General features: G+C 44.9%; 1 protein-coding gene across 1 annotated transcript in view; it reads right to left on the reverse strand.

Annotated features, from left to right (window-relative positions):
* Positions 1–2,353: 2,353 nt before the first annotated feature.
* nup160 (nucleoporin 160) overlaps positions 2,354–22,231 on the reverse strand; it is a 115,189-nt gene continuing 95,311 nt past the window's right edge. The window contains exons 30-36 of the mRNA XM_068045911.1: positions 21,011–21,121; positions 18,749–18,872; positions 16,649–16,750; positions 8,877–9,018; positions 7,875–8,000; positions 4,479–4,583; positions 2,354–3,044 (exon numbers count right to left, since the gene is read on the reverse strand). Coding sequence (XP_067902012.1) covers positions 2,952–3,044; positions 4,479–4,583; positions 7,875–8,000; positions 8,877–9,018; positions 16,649–16,750; positions 18,749–18,872; positions 21,011–21,121 — 803 coding nt within the window. The 3' untranslated portion in view covers positions 2,354–2,951. The remainder of the gene's footprint in view (positions 3,045–4,478; positions 4,584–7,874; positions 8,001–8,876; positions 9,019–16,648; positions 16,751–18,748; positions 18,873–21,010; positions 21,122–22,231) is intronic.

The raw sequence follows: 22,231 nt of genomic DNA on the forward strand, positions 1-22,231 counted from the left end.
TAACTAACTTAATACTACAGAAGCCACAAGAGCAGCTGGATGTTATTAGCAAAGGATCAGTGCCACTGCCTGGAGACTTTCCCCACACCCTTCCTGTGACTCATCTAGCAGGGCTGAGATCACAATAAGCTCTTCAGTGCACCCTCAGCTGTCTCAAACCAGGAGGGCATGTTTCCATTATACTGAATTGGGCACTGTACCAAACCTAGTAAAACAGAGCAAGTGGTTTATTGTGTGTTCAAATTGTATGAGCATCAGGAATGATTCAGTGAGTGTGCTGACTTGAACTTGTGTTTCCTGAAGAGGTATTTTAGCTCCTGAACAGCACAAGCCGACAACACATCCTTCAAAAATTTTGAGAGGCCTTTCAGCCATACCTTTGGGTTACACTGATAGCTGGAAGACACAATCTGAAGCACAAAAAGTATCTGTGGAGAGGTTAATATGTTACTGCAGATCACCACCTACCATCCCTTCCTGGTGTTGAACATCACAAGCAGGAAGCTTCAAGGGAAGCATCGACAGCGAATGTACTTTGGGTGCAAGACTCTAATGTACTGCATCAAGACTGGTTCAGTAGCTGGCAGACTGGTGATGGGACCAACAGGACTGAGCAAACTTACTTGACCTCATCTTCACTAATCAGTCACAGACATGTCTATCCATGGTAACACTGGCTCAGGGTACCACTTAACTCAGTCAGAAAGTTCTGGGTTTAAGCCCCACTTCAGGGACTTGAGTACATAGTAACATTGGCTGACAGTTCAGTGCAGTACTGAGGGATGCCAGATTGCATTTAGATGACATCTTCAATGAGGCCTAGCCTATCCATTCAGATGGCAGAGTAGAGTTCACCTTATATCTTGGTCAACATTCCTCAACCAACTGCACCAAAAGCAGAAAATCCAACCTTTCAACTCTTGCTTTGGTGGGAACATCACTGTATTAAAAAAGATACATGTGAAGCACTTGGAGCCATTTCTCAAGACCTTCAAGGTTGTGGGCAGTTGCTCAGATCTTGTGATTTGTACAGTTTGAATTATAGTTTCCTATTTAAACTGTATTACTGTTTTAAAGCCACAAGTGTAGATGACTGGAGGTCACTGAGCTCTTACTGATATCATTAAGACAAGTGTTTGGAATGCTCAGCTGATGTTAGTTAATGTAAACTGCAGGTAAAGTTCACACTGCAGGTCACAAGGCAATGGTGCAGTTAAAAAGGAGAAAAGCAAGACTCTGTAATGCAAAGTTATGCAGACCAGAGCTCAGCAACTGTAAGGTGAAGTATGTTGCAACTTTCACATTATCACATGCTGTTTCATGAGCATTATTTCTTTTAATAATCTAAAAGTGCAAGAGTTCGTCTATTTACAAGAATGGTTTCAGAAATGAGGGACTTCAGTTACATGGAGAAGAGAAGGTTGAGAGGAGATTTGTTAGAGGTGTTCAAAATCATGAGGGGTCTGGACAGAGTAGATCGAGAGAAACTGTTCCCATTGGTGGAAGGATTGAGAGCCAGAGGACACCGATTTAAAGTGATTGACAAAACAACCAAAGGTGACATGAGGCAAATCTTTTAGGCAGCAAGTGATTGGGATCTGGAATGCACTGACAGTGTGGTGGAGGCAGATTTAAATCAGTGCTTTCAAATGGGAATTGGATAATTAGCTGAAAACATTTGCAGGGCTACGAGGAAAAGGAAGAGGAGTGGAACTAGGTGAGCCGCTCTTGCTGAGCTAGCATGGACATGATGTGCTGAATGGCCTCCTTCTGTGCTGTAGCCATTCTATGATTCTACAACTCATTCCCAAGCACCAAGAGACAGCTCCTAGCTTGCTACTCTCATTCTCTAACAGAGGGGAGCTGTCTGCCCAAACTTCCTGGGCCAAGGGACTCTTGTGGGCCAGACAAGTCTGCCATCTGACAGAGCTTGGAGCTGGAAAGAAGCGACCGGATTGCCCTAGACCCAAATGGTCAATCGGAGTATTTTTATTATCTGTTGTCTAGTGTATTTTCTACAGCTGTCCCTGCAGAGTATCTGGTGTACACACAGTTTTAGGAACAGGGAAACTCCACCACCAGCTTCTTTGGGACTCCCCAGGAGTGCACTGACAGGAAACCTTGACAAAATGGCTGGGAAAGATCCTCACCACTGGAAGAAGTGAAACTCCACCTAGTGTGAAGCCCCTGGAAATTCTGGAGCAGTGTTGGGGCAAAGACCTAACACAACTGGTCTATGCTCCTATTTCCTCTTCACAATACCTAGCACAACAGAAGATCATCTGTCCTCAGCTCAGCTTCACCAGTGCAAACAGTTTTTCCAATGAAAAATTGAAAATGAATTAACACACGATAACAATTCCCTTATTTTATTAAACCTGATTGGAAAGAAAACTTCCAATAAATAAAAGCCTCAAAAAGGCAAATCTTCAGCATTCATGTACAGTAGAAAAAAAGTCAGTGTGCGCCTGGGACCACCACAATGCCCACCGCGCCCCCAATCCTGGGACCATCATACTGCAAACCCCCCCCCACCCTTAGAGACACTCGGAGATCCTGGGACCACCACACCCTCAGCTCCTCCCTTAGAAACACTCGGGGAGCACCCGAGACCACAGCTCCCCCACCCCTCAGTCCTGGGTCTAACTCCTATCCAGTTACAGAGACCCAGACAGCTCAGGAGATTCCGCCCGGTTACAGAGACAGTCAATTGGACGGGCCGACCATGCAGAGCTACCAACTTGGCCATTAGTAAAAATGTGGTGCGTGTGTGTGAAACTGGCACAATGAGTTACTTCCTTTGATTAAGAGTCTGTACAGGCACACAAGGTCATGTAGAAAAGGCAGCATGGGTCACCTGGATGTTGGCATCACGATCAGTTCATTTTTACTGTTGCAACCAGCCCAGGGGACTGAGGCAGCTCTCAAAGACAAGCTCCCCCTCTTCATAACTACTGCTGCCGCCGGTAGCTATTCATGTCATTAGTTGCTTGATCCAGCTGCTGGTGGTAATCCTCCAGTCTGCTCCGCAGTTTTTCACACAACTGAGGAAACAAAGGCGAGACTGTTATATACCCGTGAGGGCTTTCGCACGACCTACATCATATCAATAAACAAGAGCAATTCTCGGGTAAATTCCCAGGAGGAATTTATGCAGGGAAAAGGCTGCAGCATTTTTATTTTAAAAACGTTTAAAGTAGCTGTTATCAGGAATGAGTGGGGTGCAGCACATGTGAGGAGGTAATGATGTAGTGGTAATGTCACTGGACTAGTTATCCAGAGCCCAAGCTAACTATTATTATTAATGCTCTGGGGACAAGGGTTCGAATCCCACCATGGCAGATGGTGAAATTTGAATTCAGTTAATAAATCTGGAATTAAAAGCTAGTCTAATTTTTTTTTTCATTCGTGGGATGTGGGCGTCGCTGGCCAGGCCAGCATTTATTGCCCATCCCTAATTGCCCTTGAGAAGATGGTGATGAGCTGCCTTCTTGAACCACTGCAGTCCATGTGAGGTAGGTATACCCACAGTGTTGTTAGGAAGGGAGTTCCAGGATTTTGACCCAGCAACAGTGAAGGAACGGTGATATAGTTCCAAGTCAGGATGTTGTGTGGCTTGGAGGGGAACTTGCAGGTGGTGGTGTTCCCATGTTTTTGTTGCCCTTTTGTCCTTCTAGTTGGTAGAGATCGCGGGTTTGGAAGGTGCTGTCTAAGGAGCTTGGTGCATTGCTGCAGTGCATCTTGTAAATGGTACACACTGCTGCCACTGTGCGTCGGTGGTGGAGAGAGAGAATGTTTGTAGATGGAGGTGCCAATCAAGTGGGCTGCTTTGTCCTGGATGGTGGTCGAGCTTCTGGAGTGTTATTGGATAACAATGACCATGAAACCATTGTTGATTGTTGTAAAAACCTATCTGGTTCACTAATGCCCTTTAGGGAAGGAAATCTGCTGTCCTTACCTGATCTGGCCTACATGTGACTCCAGACCCATAGTAATGCGGTTGACTCTTAAATGCCCTCTGAAATGGCCTCTCAGTTCAAGGGCAATTAGGGATGGGCAATAAATGCTGGCCTAGCCAGTGACACCCACATCCCACAAACGAATAAAAAAAACATGCATGCCCGTCCATGCCACCTGTACAGTTAAGAGAGAATTGTGCATGCTTGCACTGTTACACCAGGAAGATTTCTTTGTCATCATAGACTCAGAGAGGTACAGCACTGAAACAGGCCCTTCGGCCCACCAAGTCTGTGCCGACCATCAACCACCCATTTATACTAATCCTACATTAATCCCATATTCCCTACCATATTCTCACAGGGAGAACTTGCAAACTCCGCACAGGCAGTACCCAGAACCGAACCCGGGTCGCTGGAGCTGTGAGGCTGCGGTGCTAACCACTGCGCCACCCCTAGAGGCTCTGCCATTCAAATGAGAGGCCAACATCAAAGTCTGGTGGCAATCCGATTCACACTCACCCTCGCGTTATTCATGTTGTTCTGGTTCTCTCCAAGTGCTTGCAGTAACTGGTCGATGGCTGTATAAGGAAGCCAAACAGGTGGAGCAGTGGCTGACAGCGACCTCTGCAACAAGATTTCAGCACATTACAGTCTCCTCCCAAACTCCTGTGTCATTTGTGGCACCAAGTACCAATACATAAGAATAACAGGGTTCAGAGGAATCAGTCCCATTGGTGAATGGCTTCTGAAGAACGTGGAGAGATTTCTCAGATAAATATTTGGTGATGGGGCTTCAAGTATCATCTCTGACCAGGGAGAGTCACAGTGCCCAACATTCTCTATTCCTTGCACCCCTTGGATCGGCATAATTGTTTTACCTCAGTGTGAAAGTTGGTTGTGGGAGAGGGGGTAAGCATGCAGAAAACCCAATCTAGAAATAAACTCAGCCAGATCTCAGAATAAAAGGAAGGAGCGCGCACGACAGAGAGCACAAGTGTGTGAGAGCGAGTATGGGGTGCGCAGGAGCGGCAGAGGTGGAAAGGGAAGGAAGAGCATATGAGAGAGAGAGAGAATGCACGCAAGTGTGTGCATGTGGGGCGAGAGTGTGGGGAAGAAAAGATTGTGGGACAGAAAGTGAGGCAAGCTGCTGAAAGAAAAAAGGAGCCAGTGAAAAATGGTAAAAAGAGCTGTGAGGTCTCAGATTATTTATTTTTAATTTGTTCTTGGGATTGAGCATTGCTGAATGATACAAACTGACAGTGCAGCACCCCCTCAATACTGTCCTGAAGTATCAGACCAGATCAATGTTATCCCATAGAGAGCATCAATTAGCCAATGCTGTGTCCATGGCGACACCTGTTGTAGACACACACTAACTTTAGTAGAAAGCCCCTTTCACACTCGCAGCGACCTGCATTCAGTAACCATGGAAGGAAAGCACAGCAATCAAAAAGCACACACGCTGCCATCATTTTACCATTTCATCCCCAAAACTCACCAAAAGGTTTGAATTAACGTGCACAGGCAGCGTTTGAGATAAAAGGCCCAATGACTCTGTCCAGCACTCAATTTTTATTTGCTAATCTTAAATGCAATTTCCCAATTCTGGTTGTCAATTAACTACATGTAGCTTGTGGCTATCATATGGGACAAGACTAGCCTAAATTATGTGCTCAAGTTCCAGAGTGTCGCTTGAAACCATAACATTGTGACTCAGAGACCAGAGTGCTACCAGTGAGCCAAAGGAGCACTGTCGGTCATAATACAGCCCTGGGCTGAATGCTAAACTAGTTAACCTCTCTGAGGGCATTTGAGGAAATGAAAGCTACCTTCAACCATTACACCAGGAAAATAAACAAACAGTCCCAACAAACCTCTGCAGGAAGCCAGGCTCAGATTTACACAAGCTCCCAGCTTCTTCCCCAGAGAGTTTCTCCTGGCATCTGAGCACCTGTTTTAGATTCCGGATATACCTACCAGACTAACTGAACTGTTGTCGTGACAGAAGTTCACTTGTTAAGGATCCTGCACGCTCTTCAGTCTCTACTTGTGCCTCTTATAGAAACTATACTGTTTATTTGTATTTTCTTTTCTGCTTTCTATTTGTTACTGTTGCAGAGGGTAGTTTGCTCAGAGTAGTGACCATTATATATGGGCCCTTCACCCAGATGATGGCATCTCCAGCAACGCTAAGGCGGCTGGGAAATCCTCCAGGAAAGGAGCTGGGAGCTTGTGTACACCTGGCTTCCTGAAGAGGTGCATTGAGACAGCTTGTTTCTGGCTGGGCAAAGGTGGGTGATGGCTGCAGGTGGAACTAGCTGTCATGTTCATTTGACAGCTGACTTCAGAGATGATGATGTAGCCTCATGCTCAACTCTGGGGTACAGGATATCACCTGAAGTACCTCTGAGCGAGCTGGATTATTCTAACCCTGCTGCAGCCTTACTTTGGATTCCAGAGCCCTGCATTACTATGACATCCCTTGTCTCCAAGCAGGGAAGACAGTGGATTGGAGTGGCTACAGTTCCCTGCACTTGAGAGGCTTTGCTCCTTGACCCAGTAACTTGATGTCCTCCTTTATGAACAGACTCTTAAGGGGCTCACTTTTTCCATCCAAAAGGGAGACAAAACTGTTGCTGTTGAAATGGAGAGGGTGGCCAGTGATACCCTGGAAAGGTGCACCTAGATCAGAGCAGAAGTTTCATCTCCATTCAATTCTCAGCTAAGATGAGTGGCTATGCATATTTCCCAGACATCACCTGTTCATAGTTTTGAGGATTTGTAAAGGGCTCCTGTGTTCCTCACTTTACCAAAGCTGTTGCTTCAAACACCAGTCTCCCCTCATCTGAGCTATCGCATCTCTGAGCACCACAACCACCTCCTGTCACTGAGCATTAACTGTGTGTTGAATCCCAGGGCAGAGCAATTGTCACAGCTCTAGCCAGTGTCACAGAATCACAGTACAATTCCCCACACTGACCTCCATCATATGCTGGATCATGGAAGGGGAAATAACGGTTCAAACAGGACTACAAGCCTTTTACAAATAGCAGATCCCTAAATAGTTTTTGGCCCCAAGATTAAAAAAGAAACAAGAAATGCACCAATAAAAATCTGAAGAGACAGGCGAATGCTTGAGGTGCGGACTACTTGACAGAAGGGAAGGAAGATGATGGGACAATCACTTCATGGGATGGGCTGAAAGAACAAGGGAGGGAGAACAGGCAGAATGTGTGCTTCACATCCCAACAACTGTCTTCAATAGTTGTGAACAAGCAAAGAACAGTGGATGGAATACACAGCCTATTCATTCAATCAGGACACTGGAAGGGCACTGGAAAGACACAAAGGGAATAAAACAGCTCCAAATACAAGGGTTTGTTGTAGAATATGGATGGAAGAACTGGGTCAAATAATGAGAGGGCAGTTTAAGAGCGAAGCAGCTAAAGTCGATGGTCAGAGCAGAAAGTTGCAGAGTGCCAAGTGAGTTCTTATGATCTGGAATGTATTGCCTGACAGGGTATGGGAAGCAGATTCAATAGTAACTTTCAAATGGGAATTAGCTAAATACTTGAAAAGGAGACATCTACAGGGCTACGGAGAAGAGCAAGGGAATGAAATTAACTGAATAGCACTTTCAAAGAGCTAACATATGCAGGATGGGCTGAATGGACTCCTTTTGTGCTGTGTATGATTCTGATTAAAGGGCAGAGACAATTTCAGAAGATTGCAATGAGTTTATCTGTAGCAGTATCAAATAAAGACATGGGATGGGGTGGAATTGGTTAGCCCCAGGAAAGTCAGGACAATGGACTATCTGTACATAGTTACTACATTCAGTGTCCACCATTGACCCCTGAAGAGGGTCACTGGAGCTGCCATGTGACCAATACCATGGCTATGGTCTATCCTCACCTCAATGCCAAAATACTGGTGTCCTTTTCCCATTAATGCATCAATGTACTCCAGCACCAGATCCACTGCTTCCTCCAATAGGTCATAGTTCAGGTACAGCCTCAGCAGTCCAGCCCCATCCACTTTCTGTTAAAGGCAAAGGGCAGTTCAGTCAGCACATTCCTCACACACATGCACGCGCACACAGAGCGAGGGGTGAACAAGCTGCTCCCCCTATACTTATCACAATGTCTGTCTGCTGAGTATTATAACAGTCTCCAACAATAGAAGAGTCTTTCTCTGTCCCAGGACAGGTGCAGTGGGATCTCTCTGGTGCTGTCCTAGCCCAGCTGAGGTGCTGGATCACTCAGTCTAAGGGACCCTCCCCCATCCCCTCCAAAATCTGGTGGTATATTTCAACTTTCTCCTAAAGGTATAGCGACCGTCCCTCAGACCACACACACCAGAACTATATTCACTCATGTGGTTCTCAACCATGACAGGACTGGGAGCTGGCAGTGTCAATAGTCATTTAGTAAATTCCAACTTCCTCTGCCACAACCAATTCCACACATCAATTATTAGTCCCCTTTTCCCTACTATAGCCCTCCAGAAGGAAGATATTTCAGGAAATACCACAATACGTGGAGGAAAATATTCTGAAGTCACAGTGCAAATACCTCCTAGCCTTGGATAGCAGCCTAATTCAGCCACTCCTTTGACACCAAGTAAACCCTTATCTCTTAATTACACCATACAATCTCCTGCTTGGAGACATTTATCACAGTTCATCTGGTATCCTGCCCATAATCTTGGAATTAACAGATAAAAGGAGGGAGGTCTGAGAGTTTGGTTGGCTGCAAAAGAAACTATTTTATCCACTACATCCATAACTTGATGCCTCGAATGGGCAGCTTCAACATTATGACCAGGGTTACACAATTCATGCCCTCCCTCGCCAGCGACAGAACTTGCTTTTAAACCATTTGGGACTTTGAAGTGAGAATCAAGTGTCAGCCTTGCCTTGAAGCTGTTAATAAGCCAGTTGGGAAGTGGCACTCCATGCGACAGCAGTTTATTAATTACACAGCGATGGTACTGGGAACTTTGAGACTGGTAGCGATCGAGGTAGGAGGACAGCAACCTCCAGGCTTCATCTGTGGCACTGAGCAAAGACAGAACATACAGTTAAGAGTTTAGTGAGTGATTCTCCTTTACACAAAGATGAAAACCTTGGGAGCACCTGCACTAGGCAAGGGATTAGTCAGTTCTAAAATGACCTTCCTTACCGTCAGCTCAACTCAGAGATGTTACACCATTGGGCTCTCACGTACAAAATAGCATAAAACTGAAGCCACACATAATTCAGATGACTGTTAAAGAATCCACAGAAGTATTAAAGAGCAGGAAGTTCTCAGTCTTGGCAACAACCCTCCTTCAACTAATGGTGTTTGTGATGCCTATTTAATAGGCATTGCACTCCAGAAACACTCATTATGTATAAAAATGCTAGAAGCAAAACACGTTTTACAGCCGAGACACAGATTGAACTGAGACAGTACATGCACACACTGCTGTACTTGTACGGTCTTTAGAAATGCAAAACTACTGATGGGGCAGACATTTACTGTTAGAGGTTCAGGAAAGCTGATTGAAGACCACACAAGATAGGCAAAGAATGATCTGCACCCTACCCAGTAGTTCATCCTCTCTGTGGAAACTTTATGATAAGCACACAGATAAAAAATGTTAGAATTCAGAATGTATGAACTTGTAGCTCCTTCTCCATACCTGCAGTTCATTTCAACTGGAAGCTAAGTACACGGACTCAAAGCACACCACTCCCTGCAGGGCCAAGAGGATGCTGGCTTGCCAAGTTGCAGACCACCCAAAGAACAGAGACAGCACGACGAAGCAGGCACTCTATCTCCCTAGTTAAGCATCCTCCACATGACAAGAACACACCAAACAGTTTTGGAGGAGTAGGAACATCCTTTACAGAAAAACTGAAATACTAGCTCGCCTTGCCGAAAAGAAATTTGACAAAGACAGTGCGGCAAACAAATCCAAACAGTGACACCTGGTTAATAGATTTTTCCATGGGGTAGCTCGACAGATCCTGTCACTCAGAACCAGAAAGATTCCCAGGTCCAGGTGCATTAACCTTTAACCTGCTCATTTGAGATTCCAGGACGAACACAAATATTCCCAAGTGTTCGGCAGTGCTAGTCACTCCTGAAAGTGGTCAGAGTAACTTGCATTGAGGAGATCGCCCACACTGCCTGGGATCTAATGTATATGCTTAACCCAGGGGTGGAACTGTTTCACCTCCTCCTGATCGGGTCTTGTCCAATCTTTCACCAGGTAAATGGGAATCACTTTAGAAGACTCGGCTTGACATGAATCATCAAACTGCCTGAATTTAGATGGCAAGTGAACACACAAATAAAATCCCCCTTTCGTTACTCACACACTGCCCCTCAAAGTGAGGAAACATACTTGCCACCCATGTCCTGCCCATATCACAGGCCGACGTCCTTGCTTCTGGCATCATGATTCTCTCTGGCTACTAAACTCAAAAAGTGACCTGCAAGTTAGCTTCCAGCACTAGATTCCGAATCCACGGTCTCCTGCTTAAAACATGCCTGTCAGCCAAGTCACTCTTATTTTTCCAGTGCTCCTAGCCAGTGCAAGGCCTGTATCTTTAACTGCTGCCCAATTCAGGGATTCACCACCTCTCCGAAAGTATATTCACAGCAGATACATCATTCTGGGCTCAAATAAATGGAATTAACATCACCATGAAAGCCTAACAAGCAGGAGCACCTATCAGCGAATGGACAATGCATTACCTTTAGTCATTGTAAACAATAATAAGGAAAGTTATCTCATTAACACACCAATCACTAGCCCTGTCTTAAAGCTGCAGCCTGTGGCTCTGTAAACTAATGAAAATTCACTTTAAAAAAAATGCAGAAACAAAACTCATTTCTGAATTCAGCTAAGAGTAATAAAATTTAGCAAACTCCCAACGTGCGACACTGCCCCTAATCAGATGCTAACAGCATCAAAAGTACTCAGCCATTTGCTTATCTATCCTCGCATGCATGAGCTGCTTACCCGTGGACTTGTAGGGTAAAAATAGCTCAACATTTGTAGAAGAGGCAGTGACTTGAGCCTCTGCAAGCTGCTTAGTTGTGTGCAGTGGAATGCTGTGAGGCACACACAGCAGCCACACACTAATGAAAAAATCCCTGCAGCCGCCTATTAATTAATGTAACTAATCCAGCAGCCACACACTAATGAGACTTACCCAACAGCTGCCCACTAATTGAACTAATTTTGTTTAATTGAATTAGAAAAGGCATGCCTGCCCTCCTTTGGAGCTAATTTACAGGAGAAAACAAACCTTGTCCCAGTGAAGCCAGCAGACCAAAGAATACCTAGACGGATTGAAAAGTTTGCCTGACACAGTGAAGTAACGGCAATGTTTTTCAAAGTTGCAATGGTGTGTGACCTGGAGGCAAACTTGCAGGTGGTGGTGTTTCCATGCGTCTGCTGCCCTTGTCCTACTAGGTGGTGTGGTTGCAGGTTTGGAAGGTGCTGTTGACGGAGGCTTGAAGAATTGCTGTAGTGCCTCTCATAGATAGTACAACTGCTGCCACTGTGTGCTGGTGGTGGGTGGGGTGTTGATCAAGTGGGCTGCTTTGTCCTGGGTGAAGTCAAGTTTGATTGTTGTTCGAGCTGCACCCATCCAGGCAAGTGGAGAGTATTCCATCACACTCCTGACTTGTGCCTTGTAGATGGTGGACAGGGTTTGGGGAGCCAGGAGGTGAATTAGTGCAGAATTCCCAGCCTCTGACCTGCTCTTATACCACAGTATTTATATAACTGGTCCAGTTAAGTTTCTCATCCGTGGTAACCCAGGATGTTGATGATAGGGGATTCAGCGATGGTAATGCCATAATACAGAAAAGAAATAAGCCCTTCGGCCCACCATGTCCGCACTGGCCATCAAGCACCTATCTATTCTAATCCCATTTTCCGGCACTTGGCTCGCAGCCTTGTATGCTATGGTATTTCAAGTGCTCATCTAAATACTTCTTAAACTTTATAAGGGTTCCTGCCTCTACCACCCCTTCAGGCAGTGTGTTTCAGATTCCAACCACCCTCTGGGTGAAATTTTTTTCCTCAAATCTCCTCCAAACCTCCTGCCCCTTACCTTAAATCTATGCCCCCTGGTTACTGACACCTCCACAAAGGGAAAAAATTTCTTCCTATCTAACCTATCAATACCCCTCATAATTTTCTATACCTCAATCAGGTGCCCCCTCAGCTCGAAGGAAAACAACCCGAGCCTATCTAGTCTCTCTTCATAGCTGAAATGCTCCAGCCCAGGCAACATCCTGGTGAATCTCCTTTGCATCCTCTCCAGTCCAGTCACATCCTTCCGACAGTGCGGTGACCAGAACTGTACACAGTACTCCAGCTGTGGCCTAACTAGCATTTTATACAGCTCCATCATAACCTCCCTGCTCTTATATTTTATGCCTCGGCTAATAAAGGCAAGTATCCCATACGCCTTCCTAACCACCTTATCTACCTGTGCTGTTGTCTTCAGTGATCCATGGACAAGTACACCAAGGTCCCTCTGACCCTCTGTACCTATGGTCCTACCATCCATTGTATATTCCCTTGCCTTATTAGTCCTCCCAAAATGCATCACCTCACACTTCTCAGGATTAAATTCCATTTGCCACTGCTCTGCCCATCTTACCAGCCCATCTAGATCGTCCTGTAATCTAAGGCTTTCCTCCTCACTATTTATGACACCACCAATTTTCGTGTCATCTGCAAACTTTCTGATCAGACCTCCTATATTCACGTCTAAATCATTCATGTACACTGCAAACAGCAAGGGTCCCAGCACCAATCCCTATGGTACACCACAGGTCACAGGCTTCCAATCGCAAAAACAACCCACGACCATCACCCTCTGTCTCCTGCCACTGAGCCAATTTTGAATCCAATTTGCCAAATTGCCCTGGATCCCATGGGCTCTTACCTTCTTAACCAATCTCCCATGTGGGACCTTATCAAAAAAGTGTTACTGAAATCCATGTAGACTACATTAAATACTTTACCCTCATCTACACATCTAGTCACCTCCTCAAAAATTTCAATCAAATTGGTTAGACATGATCTCCCTCTGACAAAGCCATGCTGACTATCCTTGATTAATCCCTACCTCTCCAAGTGGAGATCCTGTCCCTCAGAACTTTTTCCAATAGTTCCCTATCACTGATGCTAGACTCACTGGCCTGTAATTACCTGGTTTATCCCTGCTACCCTTCTTGAATAATGGTACCACATTCATTGTCCTCCAGTCCTCTGGCATTTCTCCTGTAGCCAGAGAGGATTTGAAAATGTGTGTCAGAGCCCTTGCAATCTCCTCCCTTGCCTCACATAGCAGCCTGGGATACATCCACTTTTAAACCTACTGAAACCACTAATACCTCCTCCCTTTCAATGCTAATTTGTTTGAGTATATCACAGTACCCCTCCCTGATCTCTACATCGTCCTTCTCCATATAGTGAACACAGATGAAAAGTAATCATTTAAAACCTCACCTATGTCCTCCAGCTCCACACACAGATTGCCACTTTGGTCCTTAATGGGCCCTACTATTTCCCTGGTTATCCTCTTGCCCTAAATATAGCTAGAAAACGCATTGGGGTTTTCCTTTATCTTGCCCGCCAGTGTTTTTTCATGTCCCCTCTTCGCTCTCCCAATTACTTTTTTTAAGTACCCCCTACACTTTCTATACTCCTCTAGAGCATCCGCTGTTTTCAGCCCTCTGAATCGGCCATAAGCCTCCTTTGTTTTCCTTATCAAATCCTCTATATCCCTTGACATCCAGGATTCCCTGGACTTATTGGTCCTACCCTTCACCTTTATGGGAACAACTTGGCCCTGAACCCTCACTATTTCCTTTTTGAAGGACTTCCACTGGTCATTAATATATATCATGAAAAGCAAGGGTCCCAACACTGATCCCTGGGGAACTCCACTACAAACCTTCCTCCAGCCCGAAAAACATTCATTAACCACTACTCTTTGTTTCCTGCCACTCAGCCAATTCCGTATCAATGTTGCTACCCATCCCTTTCATTCCATGAGCTACAAATTTGGTAACAAGTCTGTTGTGTGACACTGTATCAAATGTCTTTTGAAAGTCTATGTACAACACATCAACTACATTGCCCCATCAACCCTCTCTGTTACCTCCTCAAAAAACTCCAACAAGCTAGTTAAACGTGATTTTCCCAATAAGAAATCCATGCTGGCTTTCTTTAATTAACCTGCATTTGTCCATGTGACTATTAATTTTGTCCTGAATTATTTTTTCCAGAAGTTTCCCTACCACTAAAGTTAAACTGACTGGCCTGTACTTGCTGGGCTTATCTTTACATCCTTTTTGAACAAGGATGTAATGTTTGCAATTCTCCAGTCCTCGGAGTCTAAGGAAGACTGTAAAAATTACGGCCTGTGCCTCCGTGATTTCCACCCTCACTTTCCTCAGTATCCTTGGATGCATCTCATCGGGTCCTGGTGCTTTATCCACTTTAAGTAGTTAGCCTAATACATCCTCCTGATCAATTTTAAACCCTTCTAGTGTCTGAATTACCTCCTCTTTCACCATAGCTTCTTAAATCTCATCTCAACCTTCTCTGCTCTGAGGACAACCCCAGCTTCTCCAAACTATGCATATAACTCAAGTCCCTCATCCCTGGAACCATTCTCGCAAATCCTTTCCACACCCTCTTTCCAAAGCCTTCACATCCTTCCTAAAGCGGAGTACGTAGAATTAGACAATACTTCAGATGTGTCCTGACCAGGGTTTGTATTATAAGATTCATCATAAACTACTTGCTTTTGTATTCTATGCCTCTATTTATAAAACACAGGATCCTGTGTGCTTTTTTCATTGCTTTCTCAACCTACCCTGTCCCCTTTAATGATTTGTGCAGATATATCCCCAGGTCCCTCTGCTCCTGCACCCCCTTTTAGAATTGTACCCTTTATTTCATATTGCCTCTCCTCGTTCTCCCTACCAAAACATATCACTTCACAGTTCTCAGCATTAAATTTCATCTGCCACATTTCACCAACCTGTATGTCCTCTGAAGTCTATAATTATCTTCTGCACAGTTCACAATACTTGTATGCTTTGTGTCATCAGCAAATTTTAAAATTGTGCCCTGAGCACCCAAGTCTAGGCCATTAATATATAATCAAGAAAAGCAGTGGTCTTAGCACTGATCCCTGGGAATTCCACTGTATACCTTCCTCCAGTCCACCACTACTTTCTGTTTCCTGTCACTCAGCCAACTTCATATATCCATGGGCTTCAACTTTGCTGACAAGCCTATTACGTGCCACTTTATCAAACGCCTTTTGAAGTCCATGTACATCACCTCAACCGCATTACCCTCATCAACAAACCCAATCAAGTTAGTTAAACATGATTTGCCCTTAGTAAATCCGTGCTGGCTTTCCTTAATTAATCCACATTTTTCTAGGTGACTCAATTTTGTCCCATATTATCGTTCTTAAAATAAAAGTCTTGCCACCACTGTTAGCCTGTAGTTGCTGGTTTATCCTTGCACCCTTTTTGGATAAGCGTGTAACATTTGCAATTCTCCCTTTCTGTTTGTAGTGTACATTAATGATTTAAATGTGAAAACAGGAGGTATGATCACTAAGTTCGCAGATGACATGAAAATTGGTGGTGTCGTAAATAGTGAGGAGGAAAGCCTTAGATTACAGGGCGATATAGATGGGCTGGTAAGATGGGCGGAGCAATGGCAAATGGAATTTAATCCTGAGAAGTGTGAGGTGAAGACTTTTGGGAGGACTAACAAGGCAAGAGAATATACAATGGATCGTAGGACCCTAGGAAGTACAGAGGGTCAGAGGGACTTTGGTGTACATGTCCATGGATCACTGAAGGCAGTAGCACAGGTAGATAAGGTGGTTAGGAAGGCACATGAGATACTTGCCTTTATTAGCCGAGGCACAGAATATAAGAGCAGGGAAGTTATGATGGAGCTGTATAAAACGCTAGTTAGGCCACAGCTTGAGTACTGTGTACAGTTCTGGGCACCACACTATAGGAAGAATGTGATTACACTGGAGAGAATACAGAGCAGATTCGCCAGGATGTTGCCTGGGCTGGAGCATTTCAGCTATGGAGAGACTGAAAAGGCTCGGGTTGTTTTCCTTAGAGCAGAGAAGGCTGAGGGGAGATATGATTGAGGCATGCAAAATTATGAGGGGCATTGATAGGGTAGATAGGAAGAAACCTTTTCCCTTAGCGGAGGGATCAATAACCAGGCGGCATAGATTTAAGGCAAGGTGCAGGAGGTTTAGAGGGGATTTGAGGAAAATTTTTTCACCCAGAGGGCGGTTGGAATCGGGAATGCACTGCCTGAAGAGGCAGGAACCCTCACAACATTTAAGAAGTATTTAGTCGAGTACTTGAAACGGCTAGCATACAAGACTATGGGCCAAGTGCTGGAAAATAGGATTAGAATAGGTAGGTGCTTGATGGCCGGCACAGACACGATGGGCCAAAGGGCCTGTTTCTGTGCTGTATAACTCTGACTCCAATCTGCTGGCCATGTCTTCTGCCTCCATACGTAGTGTGTCTTTTTGGCCCCTAATTGGCCTCACCCCTCCTTTTCCCTTCACCCTGACCCAATGTGACCCTTCATCCCAGCAGGAGCTGTACCTGGATTCTTTTGTTGCAACGATAGAAGGTATCTGATTGGTTTTCAGCCAGTCCCAGGCAGCAGACTGTGCCGCCTCACCAACGAACTGCAGTTTAATGCATCTGAAACAGAATAGGACATGGTACATTGTTCAACAACTACAGTTGATTCTAGGTTACATTACATTCGATAAATACATAAAGGAAAGATTCTTCTAGAAACCTGCTCAATCAATACATCCCATCACTGCTGAGTAACAATCATCATACAAAGCTCCCTCAAGAGAAACATTCGGCCCTTCAAGCCTGCTCCACCATTCAATGCGATCATGGCTGATCATCCAAACTCAGTACCCTGTTCCCGCTTTCTCCCCGTATCCCTTGATCCCTTTAGCCCCAAGAGCTATATCTAACTCTTTCTTGAATACATTTAATGATTTGGCCTCAACAGCTTTCAGTGGTAGAGAATTCCACAGGTTCACCACTTTCTGGGTGAAGAAATCCCTCCTCATCTCAGTGTTAAGTGGCTTGCCCCTTATCCTTAGACTGTGACCTCTGGTGCTGGACTCCCCCACGGGAACATACTTCCTGCATCTAGTCTGTCCAGTCCTGTTAGAATTTTGTAGGTTTCTATGAAATCCCCTCTCATTCTTCTAAACTCCAGTGAATACAAGTGTAATCGACCCAACCTCTCTTCATAGGTCAGTCCTGCCATCCCAGGAATCAGTCTGGTGAACTCCCTCCGTAGCAAGAACATCCTTCCTCAGATAAGGAGACCAAAACTGCACACAAAGCATACAAAGTACTGGAACAGAGTTCAATTCTATCAAAACTAATTCATCTCTTTCCACATTTACTTTAAACAGTTGAAAGGAACAGTATAACTGACTTAAATCTGCCACTACGCAGGTAAGTAGAGTAGTCAAGAAGGCATACGGCATGCTTTCCTTCATCGGACGGGGTATTGAGTACAAGAGTTGGCAGGTCATGTTACAGTTGTATAGGACTTTACTTCGGCCACATTTGGAATACTGCGTGCAGTTCTGGTCGCCACATTACCAAAAGGATGTGGATGCTTCGGAGAGGGTGCAGAGGAAATTCACCAGGATGTTGCCTGGTATGGAGGGCGCTAGCTATGAAGAGAGGTTGAGTAGATTAGGATTATTTTCATTAGAAAGACGGAGGTTGAGGGGGGACCTGATTGAGGTGTACAAAATCATGAGAGGTATAGACAGGGTGGATAGCAAGAGGCTTTTTCCCAGAGTGGGGGATTCAATTACTAGAGGACACGAGTTCAAAGTGAAAGGGGAAAAGTTTAGGGGGGATATGCGTGGAAAGTTCTTTACGCAGAGGGTGGTGGGTGCCTGGAACGCGTTGCCAGCGGAGGTGGTAGATGCGGGCACGATGGCGTCTTTTAAGATGTACCTAGACAGATACATGAATGGGCAGGAAGAAAAGAGATACAGACCCTTAGAAAATAGGCGACATGTTTAGATAGAGGATCGGGATCGGCGCAGGCTTGGAGGGCCGAAGGGCCTGTTCCTGTGCTGTAATTTTCTTTGTTCTTTGATACAACCAAATGTGGAAACCATATCAGTTATCCCAGAAATATTCAAATATTTTGCTCAGTGGAAGATTCCAAAAGCCAGACAAAAGTGATATACAAATGTTTGTGACAACTTGCCCAGTTTCTGCCTTATTCAGTCCCACATCCTGTCTCCCTGCTCTGTACTAAAGGACTCTCAGTGCCTTAATCAAAGCTTCAGTAAACTATGCCCCTTGAGAAGGACCATATCTTCAGTGTTGGGGACTTGCTGTTGAACCTACAAACTCAGTTCTCCTATCAGAAGGGAATCATCCTACAACAAGTCTGAGAGGCTGCAGCTCTCATCAACAAAGCATTGATCAGCAGGCCATCCATTAACATACACCAGAGGGGGAACCACCCAACAAGCAGAACATGCCTACCAGACTGTACAAGTACCACTCCATTCATGGAGTGGCATTGTTATTTACAGATATGGTACTCCACTAATCCAGATAATATGCTGTTAAAATTCTGTGGGAGGGAGGGAGAAGACATTAACTGTGTACTGTACTTACAAGTAATCCCACACTTACTTGAAGGAGAGTCCTTCGAAGATGGGGTTCAGTGATAGTTTGAAGGTTTGACACAAGGAGATTGCAGAATCAAAGAGTCCCACTTGAACAAGTAAGGCCACCATCTCTTCAGCTGAGGCACTCCCTGCAGTAGAATGGAGGGTCAAATACTGAGCAAGCACCCATAGAGCAAGACACAACGCACAGCTTCATTCTCAACATTTAAATGAGGCTACAACACCAAAACTCTACAGATTCACTCACTGATATGTGGCCACTGTAGCATAGTGGTTATGTTACTGGACTAATAATCTAGAGAATACAAGTTCAAATCCATACCAATTTGAGAATTTGAATTTTGTTTCTAAAACCAATCCAGATCAGTAAAAGTGACCATGAAGACGTTGGATTTGGCCCCTTCAGATCATGGTTGATATGACTATGGCCTTAATTCCACTTTCCTGTCTGCCCCCCATAAGCCTAGAGTCCCTTGTAGATCAAAAATCTGTCTAGCACAGCCTTGAATATATTCAATGACCCAGCCTCCACTGCTCCGGGGAAGAAAATTCCAAAGATTAACAACCCTCAGAGAAGAAATTTCTCATCTCCGTCTTAATGAGAAACCCCCTTATTTTTTAAACTGTGCCCTCAAGTTCTAGATTTCCCCACAAGGGGAAACATCCTTTCAGCATCTACTCTGTCTAGTCCTCTCAGGATCTTATATGTTTCAATAAGATCACCTCTCATTCTTCTGAACTCCAATGAGTATAGGCCCAACCTTTTTAACCTTTCCTCATAAAACAACCCCTTCATTCCAGGAATCAGCTTAGTGAACCTTCTCTTAACTGCTTCCAATGCAAATATATCCCTCCTTAAAAATAAGGTGACCAAAACTGTACACAGTATTCTAAATGCAGTCTCACCAATGCCTTGTACAGCTCTAGTGAGAATTTCTTACTTTTATACTCCATCCCCCTTGCAATAAAGACCAACATTCCACTAGCCTTCCTAATTACTTGCTGTACCTGCAAAACATTTTGGTGATTCATGTATGAGGACACTCAGATCCCTCTGTACCGCAGCATTCTGCAGTAAATAATATTCTGCTTTTCTATTCTTCCCGCCAAAGTGGACAACCTCACATTTTCCCACATTATACTCCATCTGCCAAATTTTTGCCCACTCACTTAACCTATCTGTATCCCTTTGCAGACTGTGCATCCTCCTCACAACTTGCTTTCCCACCTATCTTTGTATTGTCTGCAAATTTGGCTACAATACAACTCAGTCCCTTCATCCAAGTCATTAATATAGATCAAGGCCCCAGTACTGATCCCTGTGGCACTCCACTAGTTAGCTTGCCAACCTGAAAATGACCCATTTATCCCAACTCTCCGTTTTCTGTTAATTAGCTAATCCTCTATCCACGCTAATGCATTACCCCCCAATTCCATGTGCTCTTATCTTGTGTAGTAACCTTTTATGTGGCACCTTATCGAATGCCTTTTGGAAATCCAAATACACTACATCTACTGGTTCCTCTTCATCCGATCACCCTGCTCAGTACATCCTCAAAGAACTCTAATAAATTTGTCAAACACTATTTTCCTTTCAAAAACCATGTTGGCTCTGCCTGAATGCATTAAGATTTTCTAAACTCCGACTACTACTATAGGTGACTCCAATCTTACCCCAATATGGCTCACTCTAAAAATGCCCTCAGAAGTGGCCCAGCAAGCCATTCAGTTGTGCAGGGCACCCAGGGTGGACAATAAATGATGCCAGCGATGCCCATTTGCCTACAATTATTTTTAAAACCTCATTGGAGGTTGAGAGCTTGTGATGTGACAGAGACCAGGATATCCACATTCCATCGCAGGTCAGTTAGCTAATCTCAACCAGGGCAACCAGGGAACTGCTAACGTGGCTTTGATACCTCAGATTCTGTGGTGGTGGCAGCATGCATTGGGCTAGGTGAAGCAAGGATTGGGCTACGGCTTATTTCACATCAAATGTGCTTTCTAAGGGAGCACTGGGTCCTGCTTAGGAAAATGGGAAGTCACTGAAAAGTACTTCAGTGTTGACAGTCTCGCACTCTATTCACGTGTTACTCCACAAAAGGAGAATAATTAAAATGGCAAAGTGCTCAAACATATTTGTAAATGTAGAATTTTACACTCACAACCAATTAATCAGGGTCCTCAGATAACAGAAAATAGAATCCCAACAAGCCATAATGAGAGAGATTTTTCATTTTCCCAGCAACTTGCTTCTGGTTCTCACCTGCTATCGCTGCAGAGGCTGGGTCGTGCTTTGCAAGCAGTAGTCGTGTACGCGCCAACACAAACTCCTTCTCCAAATCTTTCAATTCCACTATATCGATCTGCCGGCAGACTGCAATCACATTAAACCTGCCGTTAAACAGCGACATGGACACATCCACACACCCTGCCTGCCCCCAACAGTCCGTCTCCCCACCCCCTCCCAGGCTGCCAACAGCCTGTCTCCCTTTCCCTGACAGCGCCCCACCCTTTCCTCCCCCCCAGCCCCACCCCCCAAAATAGGGAGAGCTGCCCCACAGACTAGTCAAGCAACAGCCTGACAGTCATATTCATAGAATCATACCTTACAGCAATGTCCCAGACTCCTCCACCAGCATCCCTGCATACGTCCAGTTCTACTAGCAGGACAGATCCACCAGATATGGCAGCAAAGTGGTATTACAGTCAGGAGGGAGTGGTCCTGGGAGTTCTCAACATTAACTCCATGACGTCCGATTTCATCAGGCCAAACACAGGTCAGGAAGCCTCCTGCTACCTATCGCCCCCTCTCGGCTGATGAATCAGTACTCCATGTTGAATACCATTTGGAAGAAGCACTGAAGGTAGCAAGGGCTCAGAATGTACTCTGGGTGGGGGACTTTTAAAAAAAAAAGCATTGTGAGCATTGCTGGCAAGGCCAGCATTTATTGCCCATTCCTAATTGCACATCAGCAGGTGGTGGCCATCTACATCTGAGTACCTTGAAATGGCCATTTCAGAGGACAGTTCAGAGTCAACCATGTTGGTCTGGAGTCACAAGTGGGGTAAGGATGGCAGATTTCCTCTCCTGAAGGACATTAGCGAACTAATCGGATTTTTATGACAATCCAGTGGTTCATGAAAATTATTAATGAAACTAGGATTTTATTCCAGATTCATTAATTAATTGAATTTAAATTCCCCCAGCTGCTGTGGTGGGATCTGAATTCAAGTCTCCAGATCATTCGCCCAGGCCTCTGAATTACTGGTCAAGTAACCTTACCACGATGCTACCATCATCCATCGATCACCAAGAGGGGCTCTGTAGTACCACTATTGAGCGAGCTGGTCGACTCCTGAAGGATATATCTGCCAGACCAGGCCTGCGGCAGGTGGAGAGAACCAAGAGGAAAAAAACCTAATTGACCTCGTCCTCACCAATCCACTTCTCACAAATGCATCCTTTCATGACAGTATTGGTAGG

This window comes from Heterodontus francisci, chromosome 14, assembly GCF_036365525.1.
Source record: "Heterodontus francisci isolate sHetFra1 chromosome 14, sHetFra1.hap1, whole genome shotgun sequence".
Taxonomy (NCBI): domain Eukaryota; kingdom Metazoa; phylum Chordata; class Chondrichthyes; order Heterodontiformes; family Heterodontidae; genus Heterodontus; species Heterodontus francisci.